The 11,535-nt window shown below is 41.9% G+C and overlaps 1 protein-coding gene across 2 annotated transcripts in view; it reads right to left on the bottom strand.

Moving 5' to 3' along the window:
• Positions 1-311: 311 nt before the first annotated feature.
• KCNS3 (potassium voltage-gated channel modifier subfamily S member 3) overlaps positions 312-11,535 on the bottom strand; it is a 29,181-nt gene continuing 17,957 nt past the window's right edge. For both annotated transcript variants that reach the window (XM_039721617.1, XM_039721618.1), the window contains exon 2: positions 312-11,256. In XM_039721617.1, coding sequence (XP_039577551.1) covers positions 9,726-11,207 — 1,482 coding nt within the window. In that variant the 5' untranslated portion in view covers positions 11,208-11,256 and the 3' untranslated portion in view covers positions 312-9,725. The remainder of the gene's footprint in view (positions 11,257-11,535) is intronic.

Below are 11,535 nucleotides of genomic sequence, written 5' to 3'. Positions count from 1 at the left end.
AAGTGGTTCATCATCCGACTTGCCAAGAAAAAGGAATCTCAATCTCTACAAAAGGAGTCAGAGAGAGAAAAGAATAAGCAATTTCTATTTTTTTTACTTTTCCTTATGTTTATGTTCAAAGGTCTATATAGCTTCTTTTTTGATGATTTCAATGATCACTTTGATAACTGTGGAATTATTTGGCCATGAGAGTTACTATTCAAATATTTTTGCTTGCCTTTTTGCACCACGAAGAAGCCAAGCATTTTTTTTCTCTTTTTCATCTTCATCCAAAAATAAACAATCAAACAGCCCATGTAAGGCCTATTCAATTTTTTTTTTTTTTTGTATGGTGGACTAGATTTTTGATGGGGAAGTCATCTGCATTTTAAAGGAAGAGGACACTGAAATTATATTTCAGAACAGGATTATTTTTTTTTTAGCAATACAAAGCATTTCTTCTGACCTTATTCCGTTTACCCCTTCTTTTAGTTTGCTGAATAGCTGGGAACATTGGATGGATTATAAAGCCTGGCACGTGCTGCATGCATAGAAGGCGAGTGTTTGTTGCCAAAGCCCACTTGGATGCAAAGAAGTACAGAAGCAAAAGGAAAACAAAGACCACAGAGTGAGCTAGACTATTCCCTTCCCAAGACAAATTTATCTTCCAGGTTACATTCCACAGCAGTTTATCCATTCCATAATGACCACAAGAAGGGAGAAAACACTTTGCAAAAGCCATGCTAAGACACACAGCCCTTTTACTTCCAAGCACAAGTGCAGGCTGGGCAGAGACTGGATTTAGAAAAACCCCAGGGGGAAGGACTTGGGGGTGTTGACGGATGAGAAGCTCAGCGTGACTCTGCAATGTGTCCTTGCAGCCCAAAAATCCAATGGCATCTTGGGCTGCATCCAAAGCACTGTGGGCAGCAGAGGGGGAGGGAAGTTCTGCTTCCCCCTCATGAGAGCCCACCTGGAGTGCTGCATCCAGCTCTGGGGTCCCCAGCAGGACATGGACCTGCTAGAGGAGGTCCAAAAAAGTCCGCAAGGATCATCAGAGGGCTGGAGCACCTCTCCTATAAAGACAGAGAGAGAGCTGGGTTGTCCAGCCTGGAGCAAAGGCTCAAAGGTGACCTTAATTGTGGCCTTGAGCAGACAAAGGGGAACTGCAAGAGAGCTGCAGAGGAACATTTTGCCTGGGCACGTAGTAACAGGAGCAGGGAGAATGACTTTAAACTGACAAAGGGTAGATTTAGATTGGATGTAAGAAAAAAATTCTTTACTATGAGGGTGGTGAAACACTACACAATTTGCCCAGAGAACCTGTGGATGTCTCATCTCTGGAAATGTTCAAGGACAGACTGGATGGGGCTTTGAGCAACCTGGCTTAGTGGAAGTTGTCTTTGCCCAGGGCAGGGAGTGGGAACTGGATGATCTTTAAGGTCTCTTCCAACCCAAACCACTGTTTGATTCTCTATAGGAGTTGAAGAAAGGAAAAGCTTCAAGACATGGAAGGTAAGATTTTCCAACAAAGCATCTTTGCAGCATGTCCTCTCTACAGACACAGCTCTTGCCATCAGCCCCTCTTTACTGCTTCAGCAACCTTACAGTTGCTCTCATTACATCTCTTGTCTGTTTTCAGGTTTCAGGAAGTATTTTAACACCTGGAAAAATGGGCATTGGACTGAGAAGAACGTTGTGGAGAGGGCACAGAAGGCTCTGCAGTCAGTGCCACCTGAGCAGCAGAAATCCACTGGTGCAGAGACGTCTTCTTCTCACCCATCACCTGGAGCTGTATCCACATCCTGCACACAGACCCCCTACCCCAGTCCCCACATTCCTTCAGTGCTTATTTTCATAGGGACTCTCAGTGGCCCTAAAGGCTTTTGGAACTCCAAAGCTTGTTATGCTGTTCCATTCTTGCCCAGTCATAATTCCTATGACAAGGCAGAAAAGCCAGGGGAAAAGAATTTGAGCCCTCTCCAGCCTCAGGTCAGTATTTGCTTTCAAGGAACACTTGTGTTTTATAAACCCTTCCCAGATATCATAAATCCTCTTGGATTAATTGATACATTAAATGGAGAACACAGATGTCTTCAGCAGGTAACAATACAATGAAAGCAGGCCAACAAAACCCAGCAGTTCTGCTGCAAGTGCCTTTGGCAAAGCCCCACAGTTCTCCTGTTCTCCCTGCACACCTCTGGAAGGCAGCAGGTCCTGGGCAGACCAGCAGAGGTTACCTTTGCTGACAGGCAGCTAAAAGCCTGCACAATAATGCTCTGACAGCTGTCCAGTCAGTCTGTATAAGGCTAGGAATATGAAATTGCAGAAGCACTAGACTCCCATTTAGAGGCAGCCTAAGAGCCAAGAGTACATCACTACACCAGAATATACAACTAGAACAGAACCAGATTAACACATGAATTTTTATTAACCTTTCATTCACTGAACACTGCCAGAACTTTAGCTTTATGGCTTGAGATACATTAAATGTGCCATACTTATGCGCAGATTTTTATGTTGCTTAGGAATGCTTCTGATGAATTTTTAAATTCACTGTCAAGACTGAAATGCTGAAATCTAACTTTTCCTTCACATTCAGTGGCCTAAAATAAATCTACAGATAAAGATTGTCTACTATTTATTTTGATTCTTCAGTCAACTAAAAAAAAAGCCAATGCAAATATGTGTGATTCCAAAGGCAAAAGCATATAATATAAAAATAAATTATATAAAATCCTCACACACATACACCCCCTCCATCCTACCCACCAGCCAGCTCTCTTTCTATACCTCTAACTGGATCTAATTTAACCTTTAAAATACCCAACAAGGAAAACCAGTGCAGTGGTTTTGGTAGCTGTGTTTTTGCCTTTAAAAAACCTCCGGAACAATATGAATATTACTGTCCTAAGGGAAGTGAGGTGTCTATGGAAAAGCCATGTTGCCCTTTAACCACCTTAAGTTCATTCTGACTTCATTTCATTCAATGCTCTCCATCACCACAGAACAGCAAGACTGTTATTCCATCCCCCTCAAAATATTTAGAGAAATAAGAAAAGAAGTGTTTCGCTTTCCACAGAAGAGACTTATAAAGCCATGCTGTCTGACACCAGGATCATTCTGGTTCATAAGGAATTTGCTCAATGGCCATTCAACCAGCTTTTTGGCACCTGGAATTATTTATTCAGCACTTTTTTCCCCCCAAAGATGCACAATACAAATATGTAAGATTGTAACTGTGTAAACTGAAGAAATGAATACTTAATTGTGTACTTGAGGTTACACTGCCTGGAATAAAATTACATCTCAGCACCTAAGCCACTCTTCAAATACTTTATTTTAAAAAATACCTAAAGTCCTAAAGTACAAAATTCAGGAGCAGGGAAAATCTCTTTCCATGAAATGCATGTCATTTGATGCTGTTAAAAAATAATATTGAGCCAAAGAAACTACTTTGAACTCTATCATGCTTATAGTTTCCAGGTTTCTAGGAAATGGTGTAGAAGCTGCAAGGAGGATTTATGGCACATGCAATGCTTCAGAAAGATCCAAAGTCCAGTCAGCCTGAAAGACAGCAACAGCATCACATCTAGAGACTGGCTCAGAGGAAAGCACATATTTTAGCTGTAACTCAAAGCCTGTGGGAAGACAATACATTATTCCATTTCATGGAATGGGTTCAAGGCTAAATACAGAATTCTGTATTACCTGTGATTCAGTAAAATCCCTTGGATTAACAAAAGTCAAAGTAGCCTTCAAATGGCTGCTGTTAAATATCTGACCCTTCAACTTCTTCCTCATTTCTCCTTTCTCTCCCAGGTCTCACAGAGGTACAGGAGGGTGGCAACACCAAATTCAGTGATACTACTTTACCTCCCCAAAGGCCATTTCATGCAGACTTCATTATTTTCCTGCACAACCACATTCCTCTCTAGGGACAACTGGCTCCACACTAGGCCCCAGGAAGGGTTTGCTGAGCAGCCCTCGAGGCTACAGGGGTCCCTGAGCCTGTATGGTCAGTGTTAAACACGCAAAGGAAGAAAGGGAAGCCTGCTTTCCACTGCCTGTGCATGGTCCCTTGCTTCCTCTCACCACTGATGCAGCTGCAACAATAAAACAGCAGCGGCAGCTAAACAGTATTTCTGCAATTTCCCCGAGCCAAGATTTTTTTTTTCCATCTTTAATGCTGCAATTCCAGGACTTGGCTCCATTATTCTATTTGTATTAATGCACAGCGGCAGATTTTACAACACATGACAAAGTAAGAATATTTTATATGGCTTACAAGCCAAGAAATAATGCAAATTTGGTTTCTAAAAGTACTGTCAGCATATTGTGCCTGCCTCTGCCAGCACCAGTTTGCTCCCTCTCATATTTTATTATGTGGTTTTTAAAATTACTACAGGAGGCTGCAGTAATTTCCTACAGGAGTAAATTCCACTTGCAGGTCATTACTGACTCTTAACAGACAGCTGGCTTTTTGGGGGAGTACAAAGGAGATCACATGAAACCACACAGCATTGGTTCTCCCTCACTTAATGTTCCCCCACCACCACCAGCCCTCATCCCAAATCCTTGGCTAAAGTTCATGGATCTGCTGGGGATGCTGCAAAGTCTCTCCCTCCCAATGGCATATATGATTTGGAGAAAACTGATGGGTATGTGGATTAAAGAACCCTTGGGCCACAGCCCTTGACCTGATAAAGACATGAGCAAAGGCTTCTCTCTGCAATATATTCATTAAAAAGACACGAGATGTAGGAGTTTCCTCAGCAAAAGTGTCACACATTATCTGATATTATATACCTAAATGAGCTCTGTCCAGAGGGCAGATACAATTACATATAAATTATATCCATCCCCAAGGAACTCTGCCTTGACTCCTTACCTACCTGTAACAGCCATCAGCCCATTCCACAGTGAATTACCACCCTGTGCACCACCTGAGTTGTGCCAGTAAGATGGGAGGGCACTGCCCTGAGTTAAAGTCAGTAAAATCTTGTAACTTGTCCACAGACACACAGTGACCTTTTTTCTTCTGCTAGATTGTGCTTGGACCATAGGCTCATCACAAAAAAATTAACTACAACTATGCACGAAATTAAAAGAGAAGGTCTCAGCAAGCCATGACATTTTTCTGCGCTTGGAAGAGATGCTGCAATTCTTGTGAAGCTGGGAAGTGCTGAGATGGTTTTAATGGCATCTGCTGTCTCTTGGTTGACAGAGCATAAACATTTCAGAAATACAGGCAGCAGCATTGCAGCCACACAGCACCAGACAGCATTATTTACTGACTGTGACTGAGCTACTGCTATCAGTCACAAACTGCACATCCAACTCAGGGTTATTGTGATTTCATTTGAGAAATGTCCTCTTCTGGATGAAGAAGTATTAGCAGCTTCACAAACACTGTCAGCTAATCAAAAAATATTAGAGAAGCTCTCCACAGCTTAGTGGTTTTTTGTCACTTGCTCTAGATGTTAGGAATATGGGGAAATGAATAAATGTATTAATACACAGCAGTCTGTCAGGAGCCCTTGGCATGCTGTGAGCCCATGTACTGCATTTGCCAGTCAAATCTGCCTGCTAGTCTCAGCAGTCCCTGACAGCAACCCATTCACATGGGAATCAACAAGAAGTCTGCTTTTAAATATCTGGCATTATCACAGAATCACAGAATCAGCTGAGGTGGAAGGGATGCACAAAGATAATGAAGTCCAACTCCCACCCCTGCACAGGACACCCCAGTTATCTCATCCTCTGCCCAAAAGCATTGTCCAAATGCTTCTTGAGCTCTGTCAGGATTGGTGCTGTGAGCACTTCTCTGGGGAGCTGTTCAGTGCCCAACCACCCCTGTGGGTGAAAAACCTTTTCCTGATATCCAACCTAAACCTGCCCTGACACCACTTCAGGCCATTCCCTCAGGTTCTGTCACTGTCACCCAGTGTCTGCCCCTCCTCTGCCTTCACAAGGAGGTTGTGGACTGCCAATTTCTACCTAAGCCGTAAGTGGTATTTCATTTACAGGCCTGACACAAATGTGATGTTCATTTACCCCACATTTATGTTCCACAATCTGAGCAACACCCCCTTCTTGCAAAAAGCACTGCCTCTGCTTACTAACCACATCCCTGCTAAGTTCTGCTTGCTGCTCCCCGGGTGGATGGAACATGCCTTTCTGGATTCAGAAAGACCCTCATTTTTGGACATAAACAGACTGCTGGATTACAGGTTGGTTAAGAAGGGGGGCCAGGGTAGGAGGAGGAGGAGGGGATGGAAGGGAGAAGGAAGCAAAGGGGAGAAAAGAACTGGTGAAAATACAAAAAAAAACAGGGAATAAGTGAAAAAATATGAGGACTCTTTCTGCCAACTTCTTTTTTTCCTTTCTTCTGAGGTCCTCTCATGCTTTTCCACCACCCCTATTGACAGATTGCTTCCTGCCTTCTCCCATTTCTCTTTTCTAATTCCTTTACATTGAATTTTTTTTTTCCCTCTACTACCATACCCTGAAAACCAGTGCCAATGCCAGAGCCTGCCCCCAGCAAGGCTGGAGCTGTGGACAGTGGGGTGATACCCCTGCCAGCTGGAAGCCTCTCAGAGAGAGCTGCAATGCAGGGCTGTGCTGCCTTCCCTTTATTCACTAGGGGAAGCCAGGCAAAGGTGGATGCTCCTGTGGAAATACTGGATATCAAAAGGGAAGACTCTGGCATCAAAACAAAGAAAGCAACAACATTGCAGCAAATTGTTTTGTATAAAAATGAACAAATCTCTCCCATACAAAATGGGATGCATGTCTAAATGGAAATCTTCTCTGTGCCTTGGTGTCTGAAACAGAGCAGCTGGGTGATGAGAATTTAGGAAGCATTTCTAAAGCAAAAAAATGTAGTTCAGGAAAAACAAAAACAATATTCAATATTCTTCCGTTGACATTGATATCACAAATCAACAATATGCCACGGTGAGCCAAGGAAGAAGACAAATTCAGTAAGAAACAGCCCTCTACAATGTGCAGTGTCTCAGTCTTTGCTCTCATCTGCTTCCTTCTGGCACTCGAGGCTTGTGACACTGTCTAGCACCAGTGCATGTCACAGCACTGCAGTTCTGCCTCGAGGGCATGAAGCACAGTTATTTTTTGGCATGAAGCACAGCTCACATCCTGCTCACAGTCACACCTGTGTGAAACCAAGGCACTGGATTTATTCCAGCAAGGGGTAAGCATATAAGAAAGCCATTTTTAAGATACAATTGATTTGAAAAAGGCCAAGATCTCATCACAGAAATCAAAATAGTGTACACTAAATGATATATGGATATGTACTGCACCTTCTGATGTGTTCCAAAAGATATATCTCACTTTGCTGCAAGCTGTATCAATGCATAAAGTCAGAGCACTTAAAAAGTGTAACAGCCTTAAGACCAATTCATGAGTTTGATAAAAAGCTTATCAATTTTATGGCAAATAACCAGTCATAAAATTTAATCCACAAAGTTGTATATTGAGTCCTTGAGTAATGCCTGATACACAAAACTAAATTTTTCAGTAGCACTTTTTCAACTATTTAATATAATTTCTTGCAGGTCTTGTTGCATTACAGTATTTTTCATTGCTTTTGATCTTCAGTGGCAATGTAACATATATATAAATATATCTTTACATGGATACCACCAAGAGATTTTCTTTGGACAGAGAGTAACTTTTTTGCTCTATTCTCTGTTTTGCTGTTATTCTGCTGGTTCCTATTAGATTCATATACACATACATATTTAATATTTTGTATCATTGCATCTTTTTAATGTTAATTGTTCAGCAAGAACAAATCACATTTAGGCTAACTTTGCCTTTTGCTATTCCTACAAAAACTATGGGAAGAATTATCTTTAATTGTCTGTGAAGTATCACATACCCTTACAACAGTCAGCAAGTAACAAACCAAATTTTGAGGTTCCTTCAAAGCTCAAAATATTTTCTTAAAAGTTCCACATCACTGTATTGATGCACAGCAGTCCTGAGAGACACATCTTTACAATGTACAGGTTGATCCTGTTTTCTTGTTTCTCCAGCTCAGAAAGAGGTTAGAGCTCTGTGCCTTAGCAAATTTAAGTGCACCTCAGTTACTTACTTAATGCATTTTGCAATAGAAAATCTGGCAGATAGACGAAAAATCAAGTTTCTGCAGTGGCCAAAATCAATTTTCATTTCTGGGATCTTACTCAGTTCTGAAGTCAATTCCTATGGAGTTTGATCTTCTTGAATAGAAGTTCAGTACAGGCTTCTATATTTGAATGAATAATATTTAAAAAAATAAAATAGTCAAACCTCTCTTCAAGGCAAATATCAACATCACAGTGTCTTCGATTCTCTGTTGCCCAGCATCTGATTTAGTCACTAGACAAATGAAAGAAAATTAGTGCTCAGAAACACTATGGACTATATGGTCCACATGACACTCTAAGGTCCTTGAGTCTCTCCAGCACTGCTGGAAACAGAGCAGAGCTAGCTGGCTGCTTAAGAAATCCCTGGAGAGGAGGGGATGCACAGAGCTGCAGGACTCTGCCAAGCAACGAGCACTGCTCCAGCACACACCAGGAAAGCTGCCACCACCAGCAGATGAGCTTTAGAAAAATGAGCTGAATACAGATGCCCAGGTGCAACTCCCACCCTACATCTCTGATGGGCAGCATATGGCAGAGATGAGCATGTCCTCACATCTCCACTGATTGGCACTTCAGCCCTGGACAGAGACCCAGCACAGCAGCCCAGCCGCTGCTCCCACTGCTCCTACCACTGAGGCAGCAGCCCCCAGGAGGGGCAGCTGTGCTGCCAGTGGGGAGCAGGAACTTCTACAGACCACCACAGATGTTTGCTTCAGTGCCCACAAGTCAAAACTCCCTGGGGAAGCCACCGGGGTGGCCTTAACCACAGCAGGATCCCCTCCCGGTTCCAGAACTGCTCAGGGTCACAACAGCAGGAGAGGTGGCTCAATGGTACAAAAAGCTCCTATCCTGCTTTCATCCTGGGACTTACGACTAAAAACCTTTAGGACCTGATAGAGCTTGGCCATGGCTGGATCCTAGGAAAAATACAGGCACAATGGGAATAATTTATTTTAACAAACTAAAAATGTATTGTGCTTTTGGAAAGAAATTAATAAATATTATGCTTCCATGGAGTAAAAACAATATGTATGAATATATTTTCTTCCCCAACTTAGGAAACGGGTTCCCAGCTCTAAAATTACATCAATGTGTTAGCAACCACAGTTTTACATGTATACAATTCCTTCATTTACCTAATGTATTTGCAGGTGAAAATTTCACTAACTTGTGCAATAGTTCTTACACATTTTTAATATATTTCTACCTGAAGAGCAGCAAATTATAAAAGCAAATTCTGTGTAAGATATGAGACTGCTGCAGGGGAAAAAACAATTAACAAATCAAACAACAATACCCGCAAAACAAAAAAACCCACTTATCTCACATGTAAAACTCTTTTCCCAGCTTTTTGTCCCCCAAAATGCATAACACTAGTTGTGTAAAAACTAAACCACTCTATGAGGCATATTTTAAAGCCTCATATAAACAATGAAGCTTTTATGGCATCCTCAGAGCAAAGAATGTCCAAATATGGCTGAGAGTTAAGTACCCTGAGAATCAACTGCTCTTAATGAATTCACCGAAGTTTGTCAGTCCACATTTACCAAGAATCAGAAGAGAAATAAAGAGAAGCAAACGTGATTCAACTCATTTTCCTGTACCATTCTCTAAAGATACTGTGTTATAAACATCCTCCATGTCTTGGATACTGGAGGCATCTGTTGACTCTTGGTCGCTGACTACAATTCCTACTGAAGAAAGGCTAGAAATGAAGGAGTGCATCTTTTTTGCATAAATATCCCTAATGTTAAAATAGGGTAGGTCATTGCTTTTCTCTTTGCGATCATTGTTGCACTGGTCTCTATCAATAGCTTTTTGCTTTTGGTAGTACTTAGAAAACTTATTGAAAATAATGGTGATTGGAAGTGCTACCACCAGAATCCCACAGATAATGCAGAGGGTGCCAAGCAGCTTTCCAGCAAGTGTGACCGGGTAAGTGTCCCCATAACCAACAGTGGTCATGCTGATGGTTGCCCACCACCAGCAAATAGGGATGCTCTGCAGTTCTGATGAGTCATCATCTTTCTCCACTGAGTAGACAAGCACTGAAAAAATAGAAATCCCAACTGACAGAAACAAAAGCAGGAGTCCAACTTCTTGGTAGCTGTGTCTCAAAGTGGCGCCCAAAGACCGCAGTCCTACGGAGTGCCTGGCCAGTTTCAGGATGCGAAATATCCGCATTAACCGCAGGATCTGAACCACTTTCCCCATGTTCTCAATATCTTCACTTTCTTCTTCCTTTGTGTCCACAGCCAGTGTGGCATAAAATGGGATAATAGAGACAAAATCAATGATGTTCAGTGGTTTCTTCCAGAATTTCTTTTGACTTGGAGCAGTGAAGAGCCTGATCACTAGCTCAGCAGTAAACCAGATGATGCACGTAATCTCCACAGCTTCCAGCACAGGGTCTCCAATCTCCCTGTCATTGGCATCCAGCCTCTGAAATTCTGGCATGCTATGAATGCACATGGCCACAATTGATGCCAGAACAACACTCAGGGATGACACGGCAATTAACTTGGCAGACAAGCAGTATGCAGGATTTTCCATCCTGACCCAGATCTTCTTTCTTATTTCACCAAAACACAGATGATCAAACTTTTCTAGCTCTTTGTCAAATATGGATGACTCTTCATTGGAGGAGTCCATACTGTCGTTGCTCTTCTGATCCCAGTCTTTTTCAGGACCTTCCTCTTTCCGTTCTTGGTACCGATTGCTGCAGCAGGAATCAATAAACAGCTCATTTATCCCCCAGTACTCTATTTCCTGGCAGAAGGAAAAGACACAAAGTTCTTCCATAACATGAAGTTTGCCTGTATAGTAAAAGTTCAGAACATATCGGAACAAGGAAGGATTCCTGTCAAAGTAATATTCCTTGTCTGCCACACTATAATCATCACACAGTTCTAGAATAGCCTCTTCTGAGTGGCATTTGAGAAGTTTTCCAAGTCTGGTGTGGGGAAATCGGAGCAAGGTGCTTTGATCCACTGATTGCTTAAAGCCACCCACATTCAAATTGATAAGTTCTGCATCTTTGCCAGGTCTGCGGAAAAATTCACCATAAACCATTTTGGACAGATGAGTTCCACTGCTGTTGCCCAATGAGATTACATAGAACCTGAAAAGAACATAAGATATTGTTAGAGCATTTAATTCAGTTTTGCTCTTGTGACACATTCTTTTCTCCATCTCTGGTTACTGTGAAATGCTGTAACAAAACAAACAAAGTAAGAAATAAAATTATGAATACCCTTATTCAGCATTTCACAGGTGTAGTTTTAAATTAGTTTGGTTTACAGCTTTAGCAAATTTGAAAGCAGTTGGTTCTGGTTTAGGTCTCCTTTTTACCAGGATGAAGGAAGACTGCTAAATTCATCTGCAAATCAGTCTCTGCTTT

This window comes from Passer montanus, unplaced genomic scaffold, assembly GCF_014805655.1.
Source record: "Passer montanus isolate IOZ18808 unplaced genomic scaffold, ASM1480565v1 scaffold46, whole genome shotgun sequence".
In the NCBI taxonomy this organism is placed as follows: domain Eukaryota; kingdom Metazoa; phylum Chordata; class Aves; order Passeriformes; family Passeridae; genus Passer; species Passer montanus.
This window is presented reverse-complemented; position numbering and strand designations above follow the sequence as displayed.